Raw genomic sequence first — 26,922 nt, forward strand, 5'->3', positions numbered from 1 at the left:
TTCCTTCCTTCCTTCCTTCCTTCCTTCCTTCCTTCCTTCCTTCCTTCTTTTTTGAGAGAGAGGGTCTTGCTGTGTCACCCAGGCTGCATATCTGGGCTCACTGCAATTTTCGCCTCCTGGATTCAAGCGATTCTCATGCCTCAGCCTCCTGGGTAACTGGGATTATAGGCATGCACCACCATGCCTGGCTAATTTTTGTTTTTTTAGTAGAGACGGGATTTCACCATGTTAGCCAGGCTGGTCTCAAACTCCTGGCCTCAAATGAGCTGCCCGTCTTGGCCTCCTAAAGCGCCAGGATTACAGATGTGAGCCACTGCACCTCTGTAAGAAAAGGGGAGGGGAGATAGTTTTCCCCTCCTCTCCCCTGCAAGAGGAGGTCAAGGCAGTCTTCCTCAACACCCCTCCCCTCAGAAGGAGGAGATCCGGTTCATGCACCAGAACTTTATTTCTGGTAGGAAACCTAGATAAACTGTTCTGTTCAGCCTTTCTAAACTGTAAAAATAATACTTTATTATAGGTTTAATTAAAAGGCTTATGTTGCTCTTTGAAAAATTTCCAGATAGTTTATATTTTTTACTAATCTAAATAATTACATGGGGCCCACGTTGCCTGGAGTGTGGGGTCTGAGTTCACAGGTCTCCACATCCTCACACGTAGGGGTGGGCGCCATCAACAGGCAGGCACCTTGTAGCTGGAGGAGGAGATGGTGGACAGAGGCTGCTGCTTCCCGTCGTCCCCTGGACATTCGGCATCCATCCCATATGACACATGCACACTAGATGCCTGTGTCGTCTCAGTTTGTGCCTCCAACATTTCCATTTGCCCAGCTGTTAGGGAGCTCAAGAGGCCAGTGGTCTTATAATCCCTTGTCGCTATACACGGAATCGTGTTGAGACTCTGTCTGCCACAGTTTCCTATCTAAAAAAATGACAGGCTCAGCTGGGCGCGGTGGCTCAAGTCTGTAATCCCAGCACTTTGGAAGGCCGAGATGGGCGGATCACGAGGTCAGGAGATCAAGACCATCCTGGCTAACACGGTGAAACCCCGTCTCTACTAAAAAATACAAAAAACTAGCCGGGCCAGGTGGCGGGCGCCTGTAGTCCCAGCTACTTGGGAGGCTGAGGCAGGAGAATGGCGTGAACCCGGGAGGTGGAGCTTGCAGTGAGCTGAGATCCGGCCACTGCACCCCAGCCTGGGCGACAGAGCGAGACTCCGTCTCAAAAAAAAAAAAATGACAGGCTCAAGCCAAGTAAGGGGATGGTTCAGGCCCCTTGAGCTCTCAGGCTGGGTTAGTCCACCGTCAGGAAAGCAGCACTGGCTATTGGTTGGAATTATGGCTCCCCCACTGTGGGCCTTGGACATATCTCCTGATCTCGCAAAGGCTCAGTTTCCTCATCTGTAAAATGGGAATGGTAATTCCTCCCTCGTTGAGAGTGGTTCACTGAGGTAATACACACTCAAGCCCTGACATGGCTCATAACAGGCTTCTGATGCTGGCGTGTACTACTGTGATTGGTATATTGGAGATCTTTTAGAGCATTTCCAAATTATCTTTGTTTAATCCCCACATCAAAATCTACAGTAGAATAGAAAAGCTTTTTAATTCTTAACTTAAAGGGCACCCTTGGTAGGCCCCTTCCATTTTTGCCGAACCAGAGGGCCCTGGTTTGGTCCCAAGGCCTCTCTGTGAGGACCTCTAGTTTGGGCAGCCCAGAGTGACCCAGCGTGGGTCCTCTCCTCCAAGCTCAAAGCTGAAACGGCTTGTCTGTCTGCTTTTAGTGTTGTTCCTCAACGTGATGCTGTCTCTGCTTACAAGCCTCTAAAACTCCCCTGCCCGCTGTTCCCTGCATACATTAGCCCTAATGTATTCTCTCTTGAATACTCATCAGATTAAGGCTCCCACTAGATATCTTGCTCGAAATAAATTTTATGGGCATACATCCTCACCCTCATCCCATGCATTCGTGGCTGGGAGGAGAAATATAGCCAAATCTCTCCTCAGAGGGCTGGCCAAACAACAATTAGGTAGGAATCTGCGACCCCTCTTGCCCAGGAGCCAAGGGAGGTGCAAGGAATTGGGCTAGCTCCTGGCCCTCATGCCAAGGGCCAGCGAGGATGCTGCTTCATCTGGGTTCTCAAAGGGTTAATCGCCCCCCTGGGGCAGGGGCCCAGCTCCTGGAAATCCAGATCACACAAAGAAGCCCCTGACCTGACTCCCAGGGCAGAGGTGCGGCTGTGTCACTGGGGCATGAAGCCCTGTACGGCTGTGCCTAGCAGCCTCCTGCCACGGCTGTGCCCTGCTGTTGGGGCTCAGTGGGCACATGGCACTGCCCTGTGGCACACAGCACGCCTTGTTCACACATTCTGCTGGCTCTGCATGCCCTTTGTCCTTAACTCACTTCCCTGAGTTGGCAGGGCTTCCTGGTTGGGTCTCCCCTCCTCTCCCCTGCAAGAAGAGGCCTGGGCAGTCCTCCCAGACACCTCCTCCCTCAGCCTTTCCACTGCTCAGCAGACCGCAGGGGCACTGAACTCAGCTCATGCTGGAGAAACCCACTCCCCTTTGCCCTTCATAACTCTCCTGACCTGAGCTGTCCCCTACTTTCTCCTGCTGGATCCTGAGGGCGTCACACCAAAGCAGTTCCTGGCTAACCACCCTTCATAGACTGGCGGGCTCAAGGGTCACCTCCTCACCAAGACCTTCCAGGGCCCTCCAGAGATGCCAGCCAGCCCTGATGGCCCCTGGAGGGAGCCCGGGTGTGGCTGAGTGAGTACCTGCGTGGGGCAGACAGGCATGGCCCCAAGCCGCTGGCATAGTTGCTGTGTGAGGCGGCCACTCGGCCTCCACGGGAGAGTCATGACATTTCTTCAGGGATTCTTGTGAGGGCTCCAGGAGAAAATGCCCAGGAATATGGGTGCCTGACTTGCCTTTCCGTGGGCATGACAGTTATCTCCTAATAATAGCAAGCCTGTCTTGAGCACCTACTGTATACCGGGGCCTGTCCTAAAAATTGTCCATGTATCAATCCATTTGCTCTTCACAACAATCCTACAGGCACTACTGTCATCATCACCCCCTTTTACAGGTGAGGAAACTGAGGCAGAGAGAGGCTAAGTTATTGGTCCAAGTTTAAAAAGCAGAGTCAGGATCCAAACCCAGGCAGCTGAGCTCCAGAATCCACATTCCCACCCCATGCCCTGCCCATCCCCTCCCTGGGTGGAAATCCCTGTGGCTGTCAAGTGCTCAGCACTTTGCTGGGCACACTGGAACTCCTGGGTAAGTACTGATGGGCTGGACAATGTATTTCTCAAGGAGGAAAACTGTGGAGATAGAAAAAAAAAAAAAAAGAAAAAGAATCCTATATATACTGGGATAATTAGCAAATGGGACACCTGATAGTTTTCATGGGATATTTTGGTCTGAGAAAGGGGTCAACAGGCAAGGCATGTATATACCAGGCCTGACTTCCACACAAATACTGGTGGTACTGGGGCCATGAAGGGAATAGGCTAGGGCTGGGGTTTAATTGGGCCCAAGATTGTCACTTCTGTGTACAGGGCTAGTGATGGCATTCAGTGATTGTCCCAATAGCCTATTTATAGGTTTTAAGTATAAATGTCTTAATAGTTAAGAAAGCCTTCTCTCTACATAGGTTTAGATGTGTTTAAAATTTTTCTTAGTACGTTGAGGGTAATTCCTTTATATTAACACTTTTTAAATTATATCGCAACCAACAAACATGATATGAATCAAAAACATGTATGAGGCCGGGCATGGTGGCTCACGCCTGTAATCCCAGCATTTTGGGAGGCCGAGGCAGGCGAATCACCTGAGGTCGGGAGTTTGAGACCAGCCTGGCCAACATAGTGAAACCCATTACTACTAAAAATACAAAAAGTAGCTGGGTGTGGTGGCGGGCACCTGTAATCCCAGCTACTCAGGAGGCTGAGGCAGGAGAATCGCTTGAACCCAGGAGGCAGAGGTTGCAGTGAGCCGAGATTGTACCACTGCACTCCAGGCTGGTCAACAGAGTGAAACTCCGTCTCAAAACAAAACAAAAAGCCATGTATGATTCATGAGAGATTTGGTTTTACTGCTGTTGACATTTTGGAGTGTACCGGAGAAACTAGTGAAAAACTGTTTCAAGGTGAGCTTCTCAGACAGGAGTTGATCAATTTATTATTTAGTGATAAACATCTGTGGCATTACCCTTGTGAGCCAGGCACCGTGCTAGGCAGTGAGTGTTTAGACAAACAGCGAGCAAAGATGTCTTTTATAATAGGGATGGGAACCCTGGTGCTGTATCAGGAGGATACTCTAGGAGGCCAAACGCTTGCACTTTTATGTTTTTGTTCTTGGTACTTGTTGATTTGTTACCTTCTTTTTTTGAAAAGCACAGGGGAAAATGGCTAGAGATCCTAGCACTGTTAGTTCATCCAACCATGGAAACCTGACCATTTTGTAGATGTTGAAACAGTCAGTGACTCAAAATACTATCAAATGCCCAAGCAATCCCTTGGGAAGATGGGATGGTGGAGAAACAGACCTCAGATAGGAAGTCACCCAGGACAGGAACTAGATGGGGCAGTGGTTAGGGTTCCGTTGCAGACAACAGAATCCACTTTCACTATTTAAGTGAAAAGTGATTAATCATCAGGTGGCAGGTGGCTTTCAACTCAGTGGAGCCCGCTGGGTGGAGCTTCTGGGATAACTCTCAGCCCCCAGAATTGCATTGCCTCTGCCGTGACTGACCAGGACAGTGCAACACCCAACACAGCACCTCATTGCCTCCGCCGTGATGCACGTCAGCACAATGGGAGCCTGTCCCTCAGCTGTCTTGACATTTAGCTCAGTTTTGAATTCAAGTCTCTCCCAAGAGCGTTTGATTGGAAGACTCACTCATCTTCAAAATGTGAGCCACAAGGGCGTCTGGAAAAGCAGTTTCTAGCTTTCCTATCTGCAGCACAGGAAGGCACATTAGGATGAGGTATTGATCCAGCCAATCTATGGTATCGGTTGCAGTTCATTAAAATATTGAGATTTTCTCTACAAGAGCACCCTCAGGCCTGGACCTCGATCACTGCCCACCCCCTCCCCCACACCGTATTTATCATTTGCTTTTCAGGACAGATGGCCTTTCAGTCCAGGCCTGGGCAGGGCTTACTTTGGGGGCTGATGTTTTTAGCAGAGCTTCCAATCACTTGTGAAAATGTCGTGGAAACAGAGGTGGATGTTGCTGAGCCTTCCTGGCCTATTGGCTGTGGAACTGCAGCTGACATAAATGGCTTAGCTGCTGCTGCTAGCCTTGTGGTGCCCTTAGAAACAGATGACTCCTCTGGGCCAAAGTCACCCCAAGCCAGAATACACAGCCTGGCCAGCAAAGCAAGGGTTGGCTTTCAGTCCCCACTTGTCCCTTGACCATGCACCTTTGTGTGCAGTGTATAACCTGTGCAACTACATGCAACAGCTCTGTGGTTTGGGCCATGTCTGTTTCCACCACCAGCAGAATGGGAAGGCAACTGCCAGGGCCTGGCCTGGTTAGCAGGGCTGTGTGGAAGGCTCACAGTGCCTCTCTCTCCTCTTCCTCACAGAGATCCCCCAGTGTGCTGGCTGCAACCAGCACATCCTGGACAAGTTCATCCTGAAGGTCCTGGACAGACACTGGCACAGCTCCTGCCTCAAGTGTGCGGACTGCCAGATGCAGCTGGCGGACAGGTGCTTCTCCAGGGCCGGGAGCGTCTACTGCAAGGAGGACTTCTTCAAGTAAGTCAGAATGGTCCCTGTTGTGGCCCTAGCCTGTCTCTGCCTCTCTCCATGCAGTGAGGGGGAAGTTTGCAGTGGGGTAGGCCAGGGAGGGTGGAGAGTCCACTCTGGGAGGGGCAGGTAAGTCCTGGAGCTGAGAGGATGCCCTTTATTGAGCTCCCCCTTCTGATCACTGGCCCATCACTGCCGGAGGTCCAGCCTCTAGGCCTCATTTGATCTCTGCATGGGGCAGGGGTGAGGAGCCAGAGGCCTTGAGCCATATTTCTCCAGGGTGGTTGACAAAGGAGAACTGCAAATCTCCTTTGCTGCTCCAAAGAGCAACAGAAAGAGTTGCTCTTTCTGTCCTGATATATTGGTGCTTCAGGGCATGTGGTCGAAACATTACCACAACTTTCAGAGCAGGTGCTTTTAGGTTCATGTCCACATCTAGAAGCATCTCCGTGGCTGTGTTTGCACAGCCTGCTTCAAGGGCCTTCGAGGCTTGCAAGAGTTGCTTCTGGCAGGAGGCACAGCCAGGCTCAGTCAGTGTCGTCACTTTATATGGAAACATGATCAAGAAAGGGGCAGTTTCGTGTGATGGTTGAGTCCAGACTCTGCCTGAATTTGAACCCACTAATTGGCGGTGTGCTCTTGGGCAGACTGCTTAACTTCTCTGTGCCTCAGTTTGTTTATCTGTAAAATGGGGCTCACAGTAATAGTCTCTACCTCAGGAGGTTTTTATTAGCTTTAAATAAGTCTATTTATGCATCACGTCCTCAGGACAGTGCCTGACACTATTAGCTCTTAAGACTGTGTGAGATTTTTCATTCTGGAGTGGGGTTCATCAAAAACTTGCCGTTGGAGCTTTGGGTCAGGGTGAGAAGACCTCCTGGAAGGTGTTTTCCACGGCATTTAGTCCTTGACTTCTCCCCCAGAATCTATTACCCAAGGCACTGATGTGAGTGCCTTAGCCGATGTGGTGTGGCTGGCAACAAGCAAAGCCAAGGGCGGGAGGTGGGGGTCAGGATCAGTGACACTGAGCCCTGTGTTCAGTCACACTAGCCTGGGTGGCCCAGGGGCTGCCGGGCAGGCGCGCCAAGGCCCGAACACACTCAGCCCAGAAACCAAGCCCCATAGAGGCACCTCATGCTGAAGCTGTGTATTCAGGAGATGGGGGTTGAGGGGAGTAATGGGGAGGAATGTGAGTGCTGGATACAGAACACAACTTCTCCCACATCTTCCCAAAGGTTTCACTACAGAGAATAAGTGATTTGAATATCTGAGGATGCTCACATTTCTTTAGTGCAATGAGTTGAAGAGCACATTAAAGATCTTGGTGACTCCTGCGTGCGGCTGCCTCCCTGGCTGTGTGCAGGGGATGCACTCACTGTCACCATGGTACTTTGCTCAGATATGTGCTGCTCCCTACGTGTGAGTGTGTGTGTGAGAGCGAGTGTGTGTGGGGCTGTGAGTGTTGTGTGTGTGAGTGCACCTGTGAGTGTGTGTTTAGGAAGGCAGGGGCAGCAGGTGACACGGGCGCCCAGCAAGTCCTTCATGTTTGGGTGGAAGGACAGGCCTCTGGTCCTCCCTCTGCGCTTTTTGTGTACTGCTCTTCTTTCTCACAATCTTCCTGTTGCTTTCCCACCTCTCACCCTCCTCTAGTTTCCTCTTCTCTGGCATTCATGCAATTCCATTCCCTCTAGCCACATCCTTTCTCAGTGGGCAACAGGAGTCTGCCTCTGTTTTCCTCCCTCTATGATGTAATGGCCAGGCACCACAGCAGCTGTTCCGGGACCCTGGGTGGGGTGAATTTCACTGTGTGTGTGTGTGTGTGCGCGCGCGCGTGCACGTGTGCGTTGTGCACCCAGGTGCATATGTGAACATAATGTGTGTGTGAAGAGGGCAGGAGGAGGCAGGTGGGAGGGCCTGGCCTTGGGGTGGGGTGAGCTGCCCTGCTTCTGTGATGAGGTGTGTGTGCCTGCACCTTTGGGAAGCCAAGAGGTCATGCCTCCGCTTGCCCATCTCGGGGCAGGGTAGGTGCTGGGATGTCCAAGTCAGACCTCAGGGCCCACCAGTTTCTGGCTGGTCCAGCGTGGCGGCTCAGGGAAGCCTGTGGGGTACGAGCAAAGCCTGTCAGGCCCAGGGCTTCATCGCCAGAGGGCCGCCTTGCAACCCCCCAGTGTTTCCTCAGGGCCCTGTCTGATTTTTGGACCCTAAGCGGCTGGCTCCGAGTTTGGAAAGGGAGGGTGGAGAGGAAGGTGGTGGCAGCGCAGGCGTGTGGTTGGGTTTGGGAGAAGTAATGACCAGGAAAGAGGGTCTCCCTATAGACTCGGGAAGCACCCACAGTGTGTGCTGAGGAGGGATCCCCACGGGCCCATGAGCCAAAGGCCCAAGACCAGAAATAACAAGAACAGTTCCTCACCTGGGCAGTTGCCCCTGCCTCCACTGCTCCACGCCCTGGCCCTCTTTTGGATACTTTCGGGGGGCCTTACTCAGCAGAAACCTTCTGGCTGGTCCCTCCACTCACCTCCCTGTAGTCTGCAAGCCTTCCCACCCGGTGAGCCTTCCGCCAGTGAGCCTTCCACCCCACAGCCCAAGCCCAGGCCTGCCCCTGCCCTGTATATGCCAGAGCCTGCCAGAGGCATTGGCGCATCAGAGCCTCATACTGGCGCTCCCTTCCAGTCCTAGCCCGCTGCTTTCCTCAGGTACGTGACGCCCGCCAAGCAGGATGCCCCATTCCCAGGCATGCTTGGTGGGCTGCCGCCTCCACACGCCAGCCCAGGCAGTACATGCCCTCCAGGGGTGGTGCCCACCCTCCAGGACCCCCATCCTTCCGGGGCCCTCAGAGTCCAGCTCTGCAGCAGGCGGGATCCCCAGTGCAGCCGTCGGTTCCTGTCTGTCCCCTCTGCCGGGTGACCCAGCACAGAATGCTTTGGTTTCCCTTTTGTCGTGTGCTTGGTTTATCTTCCTTGTTGGCTTGAGGAAAAGGCCTATCTGTGACTCATTTTTCTGTCCCCTGCGTAAGCCGCTGGCTCTGCGCTTTGTCCATAGGCCATTGCTGGGTTTGATGCTGCAACAAGTAAATTACCCAGTGAATTTACACGCGCTTTGGTGACCAGTTTCTTCTGTATCTTGAAAGGCGTCTTTGAGTGAGGGAGGCCCAGGCTGTTTGCGAATGTTCAAGCCCATCTTTCAGCCACGGTGACTTCCCTTGTTCCCAGCACTGCTCTGCTTCATGAAATGACCCACTCTCAGGGCTGGGTCCTTCTGTAATGCAGGGGAGCTGGCCACAGATTTAGTGCTGAGTTTGGGCCATTGACTCCGTGACGGGGTGCTATGAGGAGGGGAGTTCAAAGCTGAAGTGATTCTCCTTGCTATCAATGGAGGGCCAACCCGAGGTGAAGACCAGGCGGCTCTGAAGTCCTCCTGGATGGATTCATGACCCTCGCCAAGCTCTTGGGGACCAGGGCTGTTTGGTACAGGAAGGCACAGCTGCAGGCTCCGTCCTAGGTACAGACAGGGAGGCACCAAGCTGGCCAGCATCTGAGTGGTCCCACCTCCCATCCCCAGGGGTCTTGGGACTTGCTGGCCACCTGGGGCTCTGGGGCAGCCTGCTCTTCGTCCCATCTCATTAGATGTCACCAGGCATCTCTTTCAGAGGTCACGTGGGGGCGCACACACACAGTGGAGGCGCAGCAAGGACAGAGAACGTGCTGGGGCAGGAGGGGGCAAGCAGTCCCTGGATCCCCAGGTCCCTCCCTGGTCTCACCCTCGGCTATAGAAGTCACATCTGTGGCCACCTTGTGAGAGGGATAGCAGGTGCCACATACTTGAATTTGCCCATCAGATGCTCTTAGCTGTGGGGTTTGGAAGACACCTGGTCAGAGCTGGAGAGAGTCCCTTTCCCACACTCCTTGAAGAAAAAGAAAAAAGGAAAAGTATGTCCTTTCTGGAACCTCCTCCGAACCCTCTTCAGAGGCAGGGGCAGGGCTCATTGGTTCCCTGATTAGCACTGTGGTCCTAAGTTCCTGGATCAATACTTTAATCTCTTTGCCCATAACAAGGAAGACGGCCACTGCTTTGCACAACTCCAGGGGGCATCCTCCTGTCATATTCCACGTGAAGTTCTGCAGATCAGTACGGAGATGTGGAGAGTACCCAAGGGAGGTGGGTAGTACCTTGTAATATTTCAAAAGTGGAAGGAGGCTGGGAGGTCAGGACTTTCCCAGCCTTCCACCGGGGCATGTGGCGATCCTGGTAACCGGCAGCAGGGGGCGATGTTGGTGTGGACACAGAGGAGGCAAGAAGGATTGTTGGGAAGTTGTACTCTGTGGTGGTTGCATTTTTCTTTGGGGGCTGTTAAGCTCTATCTTGCTCGGTAACATTGACTGATTTTTGCTGTCGTTTGTTGTTTTTGCTGCTTGTGTCCTTGGCTGTCCTTTCTCCAAACGAAATAAAATTCTGAGGCCCAAGAAGAAAGGCATTGAGTTGACTGAGGCAGCACAGTGGGGCTGCGATTTGTTCTGAGTTCAGTGGGGGCTTCAAGCATCAGGAGAGCCCACCCCTGGTGCAGAGGGTGTGCCAAGGCCTGTTATAATTTGAATCCCAAGCTGTGGGGCAATGACTCCTTGTGTTGCATTTGCTAAGCAGGTCCTCTCCAGACCATGCGTCCAGCATGTCATGGGTCCTTCCCATGTCTCCTCAAAAAGGGACCAGGGCCCAGAGAGAGCAGGGATCTGGAAGTGGGGCTTCTGGGTCACCTTGCTGTCACCAGGTGGGTCCCGGAAGGAGCCAGGCAGCTCTCTTCCCCTGGCACAGACCGCCAGGTCCTCTGCTCTCGGAGCTGGGTTGAAGCGCTGCCTGTCGGCAGCCAGCTGGGTGCCCCCAGGCAAGTTTCTTTGCATCTCTGAGCCTCTGTGTCCTCTCCACAGTGCCTAAGAGCTCTGGCACCCAGGAGCATTTCTCAAAGGGAGTGATTTTGTCAGCAGAGGGGTTTGGTGAACCCAAAAAGAGCTCAGTTGAATTCCTGTCCTTTCATTAGCAGTTTGTCTGCACAGGTAACGAGGTCTTTCTGAGCCTCATTCCCTTGTCTGCAGAGAGGAGCTCACGCTAACCCACCGAGCCAGGAAGAAGACGTGTGTGACCCGGGTCCAGCAGAATGCGAGGTGCTTTGTAAACACTGCTGGGTTTCAGGCCCTGCTGTGTGGCTCCTTGACCCGCAGCCCTGCAGGGTCAGAGGTCATCAGAGTTCCCTCAGGGTGGGGCCTGCACTGGCCTCTCCTGGTCTCCCCTGTACCAGCCTCGAGAGCTGCCCATGGAGATGACTCTTAACTGTCTGGAGCTCCTCAGATAGAGGTGGGGTAGCCTCTGGCAGAACGGGGTGGGCCGTGGTCCATGGGAGAAACCTGCCATGTGGATCTCTGTGGAGAGTTGAGAAACAAACCATTATGGAGTGAAAACAAACCCACCTGTGGAACTGAAGCGAGGGCAACGTTCCTACACGTTTGGAAGGTCAAGGGCAAGCCAAAGACAATCCAGGCTTGTGGGGGGCTTCAATCTGTGCCCCCAGCCACTGGGGCTCCCTATTTCCATCTGCCTGTCAGAGGGGTGTGGAGCGACTCTCGGGTGTTCTGAGGGTGCTGCCACCCCAGAAGGTTCCTGTCTAAAACATCATGCTTCTCAGGGGTCTCCCTGCCCCTGAGGCCCTCATGAGGCAGGCAGGCAGAGATGGGTGCGCCGGGGGCTCGGGGCTCGCGGATGGAGGCCGCTGTGTCACAGGGGAGCTGTGCGGCTGCTGGGCCAGGCCAGAATCTCCTTCTGCTCCCCGCGGTGCCCCTCCCCCAGCCTGCCAGTCTGCAGGCCGTGGGTGGGCTGTCCGCCAAGGGCAGGTAGGCGGCGTCCTTGGGAGCCCGGGAGCTGCTCCCATTTATCCCTGCAGTCCAGAACAGCGCATTTCCGCCTGGCCTGGCTGCAGGGTGGTTGTGCTGGCTGCAGACAGGGCTTCACTGGTGACCTCAGCCCAGTCCCTCTGGTGACCAGGGCCTCTGCTCCTCATTTGGCAGGGGGCAGCTGCCCACAGGACATTGGCTAATATGGGGAAAACGAGGCTCGACCTCTCTGCAGGGTGGGCTTCATGGAGAGCAGGTGTGGGGTTTGAGTCCAGACTCAGTGTGAACTTGGGGTGTTAGACATCACCAAGCCTCGCTTTTCCATCTCTAAAGGGGGAAGAAAAATACTGACTTTTCTGAGTGACTGTGAGGACTGAGTCAGAGGCAGCAAGGAAGTGCTTAGTCCATTCTTAGGAAGGTCAGGAGGGGCGTCTAGACGGTGCCCCACGTAGGGAGGAGGAAAGAAGACAGCAGGAGGGCCTGGGACCAGGTTGGCAAGGACGGGGTCCTGAGGTTGCTGGCCAGGCTGTGTCAGTGGTAGTGGTGGTCAGGGCATTGAACAAAGGCCCACCCTTCAGTGAGGAGCCGGCCTGCATTTTCCTCACGGGATGTTCTCCCTCCCTGTGTGGTCCAGAGCTGTGGGCAGGAACCTCAGCCCTCAGCGCTCACATCACAGAGCGGGGTCAGCCCTGGCGGGAGGAGCCAGCCTGCGCCTGGGTGGCTTTCCACTGTCTCAAGCTTTCTCGTGCCCTGTTGCCTCAGAAAGAGGCAGCTTCAGTTCTAGGGTTGGTTGTGGAGTCAGTGTGGAGTCAGACTTTTGCTGAGCCACTTATTGTTTCTGATAACCACACACCTGCCAGGTCATGCAGGCACGATCGTGCGTACACACACACACGCACACATGCACACACATGCATACACGTACCTCATGCATACACGCACACACACATGCATACATGCACACACGTGCACACATGCATACACGCACACACGCATACATGCACACACAGGTGCACACACATGCATACCCACACATGCACACACACATGCACACACACAGTGCTCTAGCAGAATGTGCTTAAGGAATGCACAGGGGCGGGTCTCTTTGATGTGTGACTTTCCATAATTTCTGAATAGTTTATAGTCTGATTTCCTCGCTAAGCAAATTAAACCTTTTAAGGTAACGATCAGATGGTCCGGATAGTGGCTGTGCGTGTGGACATTTGAAAGATTCAAACACACTGGTGGGACCAGGCCCACAGTCATTTGTGCCGGCCTGTAATCAAGGCAGAAGCAATTACTTAGCCCCGAAGCTCCCCCAGGGACTGAGGCCGTAAATCAGGAGGTGATGAGTCGGAGGAGGATTGTCTGCCCACCCCAGAGTGCGCAGTTCAGCTGCAGTCGCCTGGGCCACCCTCCCCGAGTGGGGCCTGGGGTGAGGGCCTCCTGACATCTGTGGAAGCTGCATCTCAGGGACTTTCTGGCTTAGAGGAATCTGTCTGGAGTCACCTAGCTGCAAATTAGCCTGGGGATCAGATGCACCTGGGCTGTGGAAATGGGGTCCCCAGCGGGATCTGGGTGACATGGGAGTGGAAGTTGTGGCTAGCCTGCTTTTGGCCCAGGCACAGCACAGCAGCCAGAGGCAGCTGCCTTCCCTCCGTTGCTGAAGCTCGGCCTCCTCTCCTCTCCCTCCTCTCCTCACCCCTACCCTGGCCATTCCGGTGCCACGCCAGGGTTCCCCACTCCAAACGGCCCTCTCTGGCCATTCCTGCAGCCTCTGTGCCTTCAGGCCCCTGTCTTTGGGTCTCTGCACCACTGGAACTTTGCTAATTGCGGGTCTCTCCCCTCCTTCCCTCCTCAGCCCGTCTGTCCCTTCCCTCCGCCCATCTGGTCACATTGTCCCCGTTGCCTCCTGGCTGGGCATTCAAGGGCCCATGATCTGGCTCAGCCTTATTCCCTGCTGGTCCTCTGGCCAAGGTCACACCAGGGCCCATTAGAGCCAGTGTCTAGTTTGTCACTCTGGTCCCCGGAGGCCTTTGCGTCTCTGGAAGCCCCACTCTGAGAAGCCATGGGCTTCTTCACAGGGCTGGTCTCTGGTGGGCATTGTGGGTGAGACAGCGGGTCAGCCTGGGGGCCTCTCTCCCACACACCTATTCCAGTTCCTGCGGGTGTCTGCCACGACCCGTTTGGAGAATGAGCCCCTCAGTCTTGAGGGACTTTGGGACTCGGACAATTGATGAGTGACCTGCAGATGCCCAGGTGGGCTAAAAGCATAGGTGACAGGATTTCTGTAGGAGTGCTCTGTACCACCGCTGCATTGGGCCCTCCGTGGGGGTGGAAAGCATGGCTTCCGGGCCCAGAAGCAGGAGTCAAGGGTGGCTGTTCTCTCAGCACCTCCAGCGCATTTCCCGCACAGGCGAGTTTGGTCACAGCTGAGTTAGCGGCTTGGCAGAGGCTGATTGGCCTGTAGTGAGAAGCGCAGATGAGGTGCTGCGGGAAGTAAGGGAGGGGGGGAGAGTGACCTTGGGCCAGGCAGCTGACTGCTCCAGGCCTGTGGCTGTCAGAAAGAAGGGAATACTGATTCCTACCTACAAGGGCAGGTGTGTGGTTTGAATGAGATGCCTCGCATGAAGTTGCCTGGTGCATATGACATGCTCCATGCTTGTTTACAAAAGCACAGCTGGAGGTCTGCACTCTTCTAGAAGGGATTCAGGTCCTGCATGTCCCGTTGCCTCTTCAAGTGAATCTGCCCCCAGCAGGGAAGGAGAGGACTTGAGGCCACGTGAAAGGGAGAGCTGGGCTCTCACCCCCTTCCTGCTGTGGATGGAGCTGTGTGATTTTGGGCAAGTCACTGCTTGTCTCTGGGGCCCCGTTTCCTCCTCTGTGAAATGAGGGCCTTGGACTAGGTCACTGGTTTTAAAGCTTTTCCAGCAGCATTCATCTCAACATGATAATATCCAATATTCTTTTTGTTTTTTTTTTGAGACAGAGTCTCGCTCTGTTGCCCAAACCGGAGTGCAGTGGCACGATCTCCGCTCACTGCAAGCTCCGCCTCCCGGGTTCGCCATTCTCCTGCCTCAGCCTCCCAAGTAGCTGGGACTACAGGTACCCGCCACTTCACCCGGCTAATTTTTTGTATTTTTAGTAGAGACTGGATTTCACCGTGTTAGCCAGGATGGTCTCAATCTCCTGACCTCCTGATCCACCTGCCTCGGCCTCCCAAAGTGCTGGGATTACAGGTGTGAGCCACTGTGCCTGGCCTTGAATATTCTTTAAAAATACAAACATTAGATTAAAATCCTGGTAAAAAGCGGATTGCTGTTCCCATGGGCTGGGGAGGTATATGTGTGACTGTGTGCGTATGACATGGGGGCGGAGGTGCTAAGATTCTCTGGTGTCAGGCCCTCTCCAAACAGGGCGCCCATCTGTGTCTGGAGAAGGCTGCCCATTCTGGGGCAGAACTTCATGTGCCCATGACATGGCTGTGGCCTTAGAGTGGGCAGTGATATATGTTGGAAATATTGGTACATACAGTAACAGTAAATATCAGCAACTTTCCTGTCAAGTGTAGTGATAGATAAAAGAAATACATGTAGAGAAGTGTCAGCTGGGGAAAAAATATACGGCCAGCAGTAAATCACCGCCAAGCAATTAAAGCATAAAATCAACTCGTGCAGTATTTTGTTTCCTCAGGGCGGTGCACCGTTCCGTGGCAGCTCCACATGCAGGAGGCTGACGTGGGGCCTGAGCTGGCCCCCACCAGCCCAGATAGCCTTTAATAGCCAAGAGTAAGGGAGACATCCCAGAGGAGAGGCACTGAGTTCAAATCCCAGCTCCACTGTTTGTCTGTGAGGTCTAGGGCGGTTACTAACCCTCTCTGATCTTCAGTGTCCTCATGTCCAAATGAAGAACAGGCCTTCAAGCATTCCACAGGACTGGGTCACTCACTGATTTATTCCTCACACATGCACTGAGCATATATCCTGGGCCAGGCCCTGGATTCAGTAGTGAACAAGACAGATAAAGACCCTGCTGTTGCAGAACTTGCCTTCTAGAGAGGGGGAGAGATGGTCAGCAAGCAGTAAGTGCACAGCGCATCTACTGAGATGAGTGCTGTGGAACAGGGAAGGAAGTGCTGAGGGGAGGGGTCCAGGGGTGTCCCCCTGAGCAGGTGACATTTCAGGGGACCACTGCAGGAAATGCAGGAGCGAGCATTCCTGCAGGAAATGCAGGTACCTGGGGGGAGAGTATGCCAGCAGGGAAGCAGTGCCCGGGCCCCAGGAGGAGGTGGAGTGGAGTGGGCAGTGGAGGAGGGAAGGTGGAAAGGCGATGGGGCCGGGATGCCATAGTGACTTGGAGGCCATTAGGGGGCCGGTGGCTTTGACCCTGAGTGAGGTGGAAGCCACTGGAAGATTTGAGCAGGGGAGGGCGAGGGTGTGACTCAGGCCCACTGTGGCGACCATGTGCAGAAGCGCCTGTGGGGGCCTGGGCGGAGGAAGCTGGGAGACTGTTAGGAGACAGCTGTAGCTGCCGGCCGATGGCAGCCTGAGCTAGGGAGGGCGGTGCGGGTGTGAGAAGTGGTCCCCAACATGAGATAATTTTGAGTAGAAGCCAGGCGTGGTAGTTCACTTCTATTGTCTCACCTATGCAGGAGGCTGAGACAGGAGGATCTCTGGAGCCCAGGAATTCAAGCTTGCAGTGAGCTGTGATTGCACCACTGCACTCCAGCCTGGGCAACAGGGCGAGACCCTGTCTCCAAATAATAATAATAATAGTAATAATAATAATTATTATTATTATTTTGAGTCGAGTCAACAGGATTTGCTGACAGATCAGATGGGGATGAACGCCCAGAGGTTTTGGCCTGAGCCATGGGAGGAATGAAGTTCCGGTGGTCTGAGATGGGAAGGGCTATGGGAGGAGCGGACTGTGCAGGGGGTTGGTAGGAGTTTGGTTTTGGACTCCAAATCCATGTGCTGAGGAGGCAGTGGAGCCCCAGTCTGGAGCCCAGGGGTTTGGGCTGGAGGTGAGATCCCCAGGGCAGTGGGGAGGGCAGAGAAGAGGTGTGGGAGGAAGAGGAGCAGGAGCAGAGGCCGGAGAGCACAGCGTAGGAGGCAACAGTAGGCGTGTCGGGAGGCCCAGGAGGCTGGGGAGAGGGGAGCTGACCGCTGGGCTGCAGCGTAACTCTGGATGAGTGGGGCACTGCCCTGAAGGGTCCAGGGAGTGGGCGGTAGAGAAGGGAGGCAGGCAGGAATCACAGCGTGCCTGTACCTGGATGGAAGGAGCCAGCGGAGGGGAAGCTAATGACACAGAAGGCAAAGGGGATGGTTGCTGGGAGTCTCATTAGGTGAGAAGGAATGAGCTGTGTCCAGTGGAGGCGTGTGGTTCACCTGTGGGTGGCAGGCAGGGGCTGGGGCCCTGGGGGTGCGAGTGGATGGCACAGTGGGAGGTGGGGAGGGTCCAAGCTGGGCTTCCCTCTTCCGTGGGAAATGGGAGGGCGGCCAGCAGCTGAGCCTGGGGCTCAGCTGGGGAGCAGGTGGGGAGGTGCATTCGACTCCCGGCCCCGAGGCACCATCAGCCCGGTGAGCAGGGGCTGCTTTTCTGGCTCTGTGGATGCCCGTGCTGGGGTGGGGCAGGCCCAGGGCTGAGAGAGGGCAGGTTCCAGGGTGTGTGGGGAGGGACAGGTGGGATCACCCTGGGGTCTGCTGGGTAAGGAGGGAAGCGAGGGACGGTGACAAGCCCAGGGGGAAGGGCAGTCCCTGGGTCATGTAAGTCAGTATCCTGGGGAGCTGGAAGAATGGCGGGGATCCCACGCTGGGAGGGTTGGAAGTAGCCCCTGGAGCTGTGGCAGTTGCTGGTAACAACAAGGTCTGGGGGAGTGAGCAGTGGAGGGAGGGTGGAGGCCACAGCCTTCAGGAGATCAAAGAATCGAGAGGGAGGGCTGAAAAGGATGGTCTGTGTGGGGACTGCAGTCATCAAGGGTGCGGTGGGAGTGAGGGTGAGCCTGAGCTAAAGTCACCCAGGCAGGAGCAAGTGGAGCAGGGTGGCAGTGCAGCCACAGGGTGGGTGCCGGGGCTGAGGGCTGCGGGCTGGAGGTGAGGGTCAGATGAGAGATGAGATCACATGTGCAGGGCCTGCTCTGCGCAGGACACAGGTTGGTGCTAGGAGAATGGCAGCTGCCTTTATCACCAGTGTCGCAGTGACCCACTTGTGGTACATCATGTGGGTCTGCTCAGAGGTCAGAACTTATCAGGAATGTGCCAGACAGCCAGGGTGTGGGATTTATGCGCCCCTGGTTCTAGAAAGCTTGGTGCCTGCAGGGCCTGCCTGCTGCCCCCTTTCTACAGCGTCCAGACCCTCAAGCGGGTCCTGCACTGGTGAGCAGCCCAGCCAGGCGGCCGGGAGCAGCAGGGTTGGACAAGTCAACAGCAGCAGGAGCTCAGGCAGAGCCCAGGTGCAGAGGCTGGGACCCGGCACACAAGACCTGGTCCTCTCCTGGGGTCAAGAGCAGCCGGTGAGAGTTAGCCGAGAAGTCTCAGCTCTTCTCTGCCCACACCTGGGCCAGCCGGAGGATGTGGAAGGTGGACAGTGGGCCAGTTACGTGGATTGGGGTTAACACACCAGGGAGTGAGGGCTCCCCTGGCCAGCCCAGCACTGCAAGGCTGGGAGCCTCATGCATGGGGCTCAAAGCTGCATGAGGGGGACAGGCGTCTCCTTGCACTCCAGCCTAGGTCAGGGCGCCAGGGCCGGGTCTGCTGCCCTTGATGCCCACCGCATGCCTGCTGTGTTGTGTCAGAAGCACCGACTGCAAACCCCAGTTCTCTTGCTCGTTGCCCATGGGAGCTGAGGGTCGGCACCTTGCCTCTCTGAGCCCCAGTTCTCATCTGTTACCACTTCTCATCTGTTTTTTTTTTTTTTTTTTTTTTTTTGAGACGGAGTCTCACTCTGTCACCCGGGCTGGAGTGCAGTGGCTGGATCTCAGCTCACTGCAAGCTCCGCCTCCCAGGTTTACGCCATTCTCCTGCCTCAGCCTCCCGAGTAGCTGGGACTACAGGCGCCCATCACCTCACCCAGCTAGTTTTTTGTATTTTTTAGTAGAGACGGGGTTTCACCATGTTAGCCAGGATGGTCTCGATCTCCTGACCTCGTGATCCGCCCGTCTCGGCCTCCCAAAGTGCTGGGATTACAGGCTTGAGCCACCGCGCCCGGCCAACCTCATCTGTTAAAAGGTGTCACGGTACCCACCTTTCAGGCTGGGAGCTCAGGAGACAGTCATGGAGGCAGTGTGACGGCGACAGCAAGTGGGATGCAAAGTCCTGTGGTTTAGTAAACCATGGGCCTCATTTCAACCCGGGACTTAATGCCCTTCTTAGAAAAGCTTATGGCTGGGCACAGTGGCTCACACCTGTGATTCCAGTGCTTTGGGGGCCAAGGTGGGAGGATCACTTGAGACCAGAAATTCAAGGCCAGCCTCGGCAACATAGTAGGACCCAATCACTACAAAAAAAATGTCTTAAAAGATGAACTGGGCATGGTGGCGTGTGCCTGCGATCCTAGCTGCTCAGGAGGCCGAAGTGGGAAGACGGGGAGTTCAACTGCAGTGAGCTGTGACTGTGGACTGCACTCCAGTGTGGGCAACCGAGTGAGATCCCCTCACCCCTAAAGAAAAGAGCTTAAACCTGCTGCTCCGCTCTGAGAAGCACAGCTACCTGCCTTCACTGAAATATACCTCAGGCTGAGATTTGGGGTGGGATAGCAGGTCGGTTGATCTTCTGCAGGAAGGTGCAGCTTGTCCATATCGGCTCAACCATGCCGCCAGTCCATTCTTAAGGAACTGCTGACCAGGACTGATGATGCATTTTAGCTTTGAGCTTTTGGGGGTTATCCTACCAACAAATAGTCCATTGGGAAGAAAACAGTCCCAGGAATTAACAGATCAGAGTATTCACACTGGTTAATCTTTTTCTAACAATGAGCATGAAGGTATCAGAAGCTGGTGTGTTTCCAGATGGTTCTTCTAACCAAACTAATTTTTCACTGTTGACAAGCGAGGCAAGGGTTGCACTGGACCGAAGGCTGAGGCTTGGCCATCTAGTGTTCCACGCAGAATGGTTTCCCGTCAGCATTCCTTTTACTCACTATTCTATCCTGGGTTTGCCTCAGCCATGCGACAGGAGAGCCTCTGGTACTAGCTGCTGTAGCAGTGCCCCTCATCCAGGGCAGTTAAAGGAGTCTTGGACCTTTCTTTCTCTGGGATTCCTGCCCAGCACCTTCCTACAGAGATGACTTTAAAAGGGAAAAAAAAAAAAAAAACACACCATTCCAAGAAGCCTGGCATTCCTGAATCCTCCTTCCCTGCCAGGTGCCTGTCACCTGTCTTCACTGCCTGCTTTTCCCTGTCATGCTCATCAGCCATGGCTTCTGTCCAAGAGGACTAAAATCTCCACTGCAGGCTGGTTGGAGGTCTTGATTTATGTAAGAATCTTGCACAGCACTGCTAATGTAAATTTCAGCTTTTTTTCCCTCTAGGATAAACACTTACCAAAATATGCAACTTTTTTTTGGTGGGAAGAGAGATGTCCTGTGATTTCTACCCATTTTCTGAGGCCTGTGGAAATAAACCTTTATGTACTTAAAGTTCTACCAAAAATAGAATAAAGTTAATCTCAAACTTGAAAAAAAGAAAAGAAAAGAAAAGAGCTGCCATTATGGAGAGCCAAGCCTCCCCTGACTACTCAGGCCCATGCTTTAAGAAGCAGTTCGTTCGTTCGTTCATTCATTCATTCATTCATTCATTCATTCATTCATAATTCATTCACTGGGTCTTTGTGGCTTGCCTACTATGTGCTGGGCAGGGATAAAAGAATTTCCAGTGGTGTTGATTACAGGAGGAAAATAATATGAGCCATTAGCAAGTCCTTCCTTGCATTTTCTCTGTGGTTTTGGATCAGCTCCAGCAGCTCTCTCGGTTGGCCAGCGGGACTGGGCAGCTTATCTTTCTGAAGGGTGAGGCCAGTGCTCTCCACGCCCCCGCGTGGGTGCCCAGTGAGCGGTATTAAGGGGTGCTGCCTGGAAAAGCCCTCGGGAGCCCTCTTCCTTGGCTGGAGTCCAGTCCTTCCCTCTTCACCCCCAGCATCCTTCATGTTTGGTCCAGTTGGTTAGACAGCTGGTTCTCTGTGTAGCAGCCGGGTTCACAGTTTTACCTCGTGTGGGGCCAGGGAATTCTAGCCATGACTGCCTGTTGCAGGACAAGTCATGTGACCTGCCAGGCCTTGGCCTTCTTACCTGTGACTCTGGCTATTCTAAGATCTGGGAATAAGGACAGTGTCTCCATCACAGACACACCCTTGTAGGATGCCCTGTATTCTAGATCCACTGGCTCCGACTGGAGATGAGGTGGAGGGTGCCCTGCAGGGCTGGGCTGGGCCGGGGGAGCCTTGTGGGCCAAGGGGGTGCATGCGGCTCCCTCGGTGAGGGTCCCGCTGGCTGTGCTCCAGGGGAAAAGGTAATGAGGAGCCACTTCTACTTCCCTTTGGTATAAATCCCACAATCAGGAAAATTGCTTCAATTGCTAAAAAACGCTGGTGGGGAAGTCCATTTATTTTTCATTTTTCTTGTGCACTTGCCACCCTCATGCATGAATCACTGTCAGTATGCAGATTAAATTTATACCCCCGTTATCTTTCATGTCTCTAGTTCGCTGGTGTCAACTGGGCCTCTGGTGACTGAAAGCCCTGCCTGCTTTTTAGTGGGAGAGTGTGGTCCCTGTGCAGGAGGCTGCTGAAGGGTCTTCCCTCTGTCCCAGGGTCTCCTCTCGGCCCTCCTCTCCTTGGATCTCTGGTTAGGACACGTTCTCCAGATTTGGGTGGTTTATTGGGAGGGTTCACAACAAGCATGATGAAGGTCTTGTTTCATTTTCATTAATTAATTTAGAGACAGGGTCTCACTCTGTTGCCCAGGCTGGAGGGCAGTGGCATGATCTCAGCTCACTGTAGCCTCAACCTCCCTGGGCTCGGGTGATCCTCCCGTCTGAGCCTTCCAGGTAGCTGGGACTACAGGTGAACACCAGCACACCTAGCTAATTTTTTGTATTTTTTGTAGAGGCAGGGATTCACCATGTTGCCCAGGCTGGGCTCAAGTGATCCTCCTGCCTCAGCCTCCCGAAGTGCTGGGATTGCAGGCGTGAGCCACCGCATCTGGTTTCATTTTAGTACCTGCTTTGCAAATTGGCCAGGATTGGATATTAAATATATAGGCCTTTTGAAAACACTCTCTAGTAACATATGTGTAGGCTTCCTTTCTCTTTGTCACACACACACGCGCGCACACACACACACACACACTAGATGTGGGCGCCTGCCGGCCTTCCTCTTTGATCCAGGTGATGTGGTTACGCAGCAGTTGTGGAGGGCCTGGTTCTCACCTGTGTTCTGGGAGGTCCAGAACTGTCCAGAGCCGACTGTGTGCTTTGTTCTCCATCCGCAGACTCGGCCATCTCCATGCACATCCTCTGCAAGTATGGTGCTTTATCTGCTGATTTATTTATTCAACAAATATTAACTCTACTTTCCTGGGTCCTGAATCCCTTTGAGAATCTGATAAAAAGCCCAGGTCCCCTCCTGAGGCACAATTTTGAACAACTTCGCAGGTGGTTTACAGGCCTATCCTGACCCTCAGGTAGAGAACTCCTGCTCTAAAGGGGCCCCATCTCCCTGAAAACCGAGAGGCAGTCCAGGAACTCAGAAGCCTGGGGTCCTCGCAAGTCACGTATCAGTCCCTCACACCCCAACACCCTTCTTATACCCATCTCAGAAGAGTGTCCCTGAAGTACGCTCTGGGTCTTTCGGGATTACCCATGCAGACTTAGAGAACCCCCACTTTTCTCTAGGATGCCGTGTCCCTGGTGGGGGGCATCTGAGGCTGCAGCTGGCCGTGCCTGTTCTGGGCCCCTGTAGCCCCCTCAGCAGGTATCATTACTGCATAAGAGACCCATCATTCTGCATTAATCTGGGATTCATCATGATAGCCATGACCATAATTAATTTATTTGGTATTAATGTGGATGAAATATGTACTGTCCTTTCAGGGGAAATCAGGCTGCCTATAAGCATTAGTTAAAAGGACCATTAAAATCAAACCTTCCCCAGATCCATTAGGCGAAGTCTTTCATCCTGAAGAAGATAAAGTTCTGCTGTGTGAAATGTCATGAATAATTAGGTTGATTGCTGTTTTAAACTCTGCCCTTGCTTCCCCAATGCCTCCCGCCTCCCTCCTGAAGCAGGGAAGGCTCACCTGCAGCCACGCACCCTCCTTCACTGTCCCTGTCGGCCCCCAAATTTCCCTTGTCTCCTGTGACTGCTGGTGCGCCTCTGTTGATCTCTGTGATCAGAATGGGGAAAGGGAGCGGAAACAACTCCACTGGACTATACTTTCAATGTGTCCATTTCTCCTTCCTCCCCGGCCTTGGCAGGGGCTGGCTGCCTTGGTAGAAGCTGCCTTGGTGGCCGTGGGTAGCTTCCTCCTCAGTGTTGTTCTGGAAAGGTGCTGACCAAGGAGAAGTCTGAAGCAGCGTTTTCCAAACTGCAGTCTGCAGACTCCTTGTCCCGAACGCTGCAGGGGCTGAAAGGTGCAGCTTTCTGGGCCCTTCCCAAACCACCATGCCCCAGGCTGTGCGTGCACAGGAAGGGGATGGAGGCAGGCTCAGAGGGCTTTGTGTGTGCAGAATGGAGGTGAGGGGAGAAATGGAGGCAAAGGAGAGAGAGCAGCTGGTAGGAGAGCCTTGCTCTGCTGACAAAGTGCGTTTTCTCCGCAGCGTGCTGTCCCCTGGCCAGGCAGGGCCTCCTCCCTGGGAGTGTGTGAGAAGGTGTTGCTGGGTGCTTTATACACACCCGCCTGTGGCACACACAGTTCCCTGTGAGGATGTCCTCTGGGATCAACCACAAGGGTGAGGAAGCTGGGAGGTGCAGGGGGAGACAGCCTGCTTCGAGGGACTTAGAAAGTCCACCTGGTGCCCCTGTGAATTGATGGGTGTTAATCGGACAGCTGGAACCCGGGGGCATCAGCTTTGGAAAAGGTACCTGAGGGAGTCTCTAGTTCTCATCAGCCCCTTCTTTGGTGGTTGAAGAGTTCCAGGCACAAAGCAATGAAGCTAGATAGAGGCAGAGAGGACCAGACGGTACGCTCTGGGTGGCTGGGGGATGAGGCTCATGGAGTCCCAGAATGGTGGGGTAGGAGGGAGGCTGCTCCAGGAAGTTGGGGGAAGCCAGATGCCCCACTCCCTGTGTGCCCTAATCCTTTCCTGCTGCCCTGACAGGCGCTTCGGCACAAAATGCACAGCCTGCCAGCAGGGTATCCCCCCGACCCAGGTGGTCCGCAAGGCCCAGGACTTTGTCTACCACCTGCACTGCTTTGCTTGCATCATCTGCAACCGGCAGCTGGCCACGGGGGACGAGTTCTACCTCATGGAGGACGGGCGGCTGGTGTGCAAGGAAGACTATGAGACGGCCAAGCAGAACGGTAAGCAGCGTGGCGCCGCATGGTCCCCTCTCCAGACCTTCGTTCGGGCCACGCCCTCTGCCTGAGGTGCCCTTCTCATGGCGTCCCACCTGCGCATCCCTCAGAGCCCTACTCATGCACCGCCATCTCTGAGAAGCACCCCAGATCTCCACACTGAGAGTTAATGCTGAACACCTCCCCGGCCGTTAGCACTCGCCGGCTTCATGGAAGTGTTCATCCAGCCGTGGCTCCTGAGAGCCTGCCTGTCTCCGTGGTAGGCTCAGAAGCAGCCAAGAACCTGGATGTTACCATGGTGGCGGCCTCCTCCCCTGGGTGGGGGCTGGGGTGCTGAGGGGTGGCTGGGAGCTTGGTCTGTATTGGACATGTGGGGCTGCCACTTAGTTTTGCACATCAGGGTGCACATGGACCTCTCAGCAGGCCCTGCCTCAAAGGCCGTCGGTGAGAGCCCAGCACTGGCCTCTGCACAGTTCACACATCTTGTATTTCAGTTAATTGTGTTCTGTTCCCCTCTCAGACTGTGGGCTCCTCCAGGGCAGGGGCTCCTGGTGTTTCTGCAGCAAGTGCCCGGTGAGTGCCAAATGAAGAGGCAGGACACATGCCAGATTCAGGGAGGCTCCATCTCAGCAATACAGCTCCCTCCCCCCACTTCAATATAGCCCCCCTCTCGCTTCACCACAACTACTCCAGGGCCACCACCCATGGTGGCAGCAGGAGCTCTGCATGGTGGAGGCTGAAGTCAGGTCCCTCATTTAGCAGCCACCTCTGGAAAGGCCTGGCTTGGCCTGGCAGCAGCAGCTCTCACCCTGCATGCCATGGTCTTGGGCAGCCTGGGGACTTTCCAGGGTAGAGCCCAGAACAACACATTCCTCATGCTCCCCTCGCAAGGCTGAGCTGGACACTTTTATTCCTGCAGCCCCACCTCTGGCCTCTCACTCCCAGATGCACCCACATGGCCGTGGGGTCAGGTCCTGGCCCTGAATTTGGGATTTGGCCAAACCCAACGTGATAATCTCAGATGTGTGAACACACAAGACATCAAGTTCTTTGGCCTTTGACTAGAATTTTGATCAACTCAGGGTGTTACTGTGCAAAAATGACTCTTGTTGACAGCTCTGGGCTTGATGAGAAAAAAATTTAGCAACAATTTTATATATCTCCTGCTAGATCTTTTCTGGGCCCACACACATATGTTATACAGATCTGATCAATAATGGAGAAATTGGTTTTTTGTTCAATAAACATAGTATAAAATAAGGGGGTTGTGGTGGTGAGGAAGCAGAGGGTATCCATGAGGGCCCTTTAGGTGAGCCAGCTGGAGCTGGGTTTGGCTTTGGTCCACGGCGGGAGTGGGCAGGGCTTCCTGTCTCTTTGAGGACCTCCCCTTCCACCACCCCCACAGCTCTGGCCTTTCAGGGTGGACAGAGGCCTTTGACCTCCTTCCTCCAGAGACCTGGGGCCTCTGCAAACCCATCCCAAGGCTCTTTGCCTGCATGTACTAATCTGCTCTTAAAACTCACTCCATCAATTGTGATGTCACGGGAGATTAGGGCACCTTGTCAGGGATGAACCATCACAGCAGATGGACTCAGAGATACCAAGACACCTTTGGAAGTCTGGTGCCGTTCATCAGAGATACTAAGATGGCATGACCTCCCCGGCCTGCAGCTGGTTCTCCTCATCAGAGGCCTCATTTGGACTCTGAGCACTCTCAGCTCAGCATCTCCTGATGTCGTGGGTGGTTCAAGAGATGAGAGAAACAAATGTAGATTGGTCAGAATCTGGCTGGGGAGGTGGGAATGACATTGTGGTGTTCACATTTTATCGATGAATATTTACACCATAGCAGACCTCTGCAGGACGGTGGGAAGATGCTGAACTTGCTGTCAGAAGCTGGCTGGGCATCCCCCGACACAGGGAGATCTCCTGGCAAGTTGTAGAACTGGCTGACCCTCGGTTTCTCAGCTGTCTATGGGGGATCATAGCATCTGCCACGTAGGGCTGTTTTCCTGAGGTTTAAATAGGATGAGGCTTGTGAAACGCGATGTGAAATGAGTGAGACCAACGTGGAAGAGAAGTGCAAACAGGGAGGTGAGGTGTGCTTGAGGTTTTAAAGCAGCTGAATGTTACACAGTATTTCTGACCTGTTCCCCAGGTCCTTCCCCCGACCCCACCCCGGCTGTCGGCAAGGCAGGGCTCCGCTGTCCTGGGCAATCGGTGATCCTTGGAGCAGCAGGATCACCGGGGACTTCTGTCCACTGCAGAATGCCTGGCTGTCTTTTCAGGTTGTTTTAATTCCTCCTTGCTACTCTCAGTCCTCCTGCAGGCTTACAGTTCCCATTAGCTAAACAAAGGAGGATCTCAGAGCAGTTACTTGCAGCTTAGTGTGAATGATTTTGTTCACTTGTTCTGTCTCCCTGGATATTTGCATTTTCAATATAATGAGGTTGCATTTTATGCCAGGGACGAGTTCTAGGAGACCCTGCATCATTCAAAACTAACATATTTTAAGACTAATTTTCCCATAGGAATTAATGTAGTGGGTGTGTGGTGGGGGTGGTGTATTCTGAGAGCACATAAATCCATAACCAGTGAAGTGTATCTTTGCCTTAATGCTACTTTTTTATTTTCTCAGCATTATCTTGAATACCTTGCAGAACGCTCTCTCCTAAATTAACAGCCCAGGGTATCGTGGGCTCCCTTGGCCTTCCTCATAGCGTTTTATCACATTTAACTTCCGTACCAAAGTTATTGATTTTTGGGTACATTTTTCAGCACGAG

At 53.8% G+C, this 26,922-nt stretch overlaps 1 protein-coding gene across 1 annotated transcript in view; it reads left to right on the forward strand.

Moving 5' to 3' along the window:
- LHX4 (LIM homeobox 4) overlaps nucleotides 1–26,922 on the forward strand; it is a 45,239-nt gene that overhangs the window by 12,723 nt on the left and 5,594 nt on the right. Inside the window, exons 2-3 of the mRNA XM_023194267.3 lie at nucleotides 5,590–5,761; nucleotides 23,942–24,144. Coding sequence (XP_023050035.1) covers nucleotides 5,590–5,761; nucleotides 23,942–24,144 — 375 coding nt within the window. The remainder of the gene's footprint in view (nucleotides 1–5,589; nucleotides 5,762–23,941; nucleotides 24,145–26,922) is intronic.

The sequence above is a fragment of the Piliocolobus tephrosceles genome, chromosome 1 (assembly GCF_002776525.5).
Source record: "Piliocolobus tephrosceles isolate RC106 chromosome 1, ASM277652v3, whole genome shotgun sequence".
NCBI classification, from domain to species: Eukaryota; Metazoa; Chordata; class Mammalia; order Primates; family Cercopithecidae; genus Piliocolobus; species Piliocolobus tephrosceles.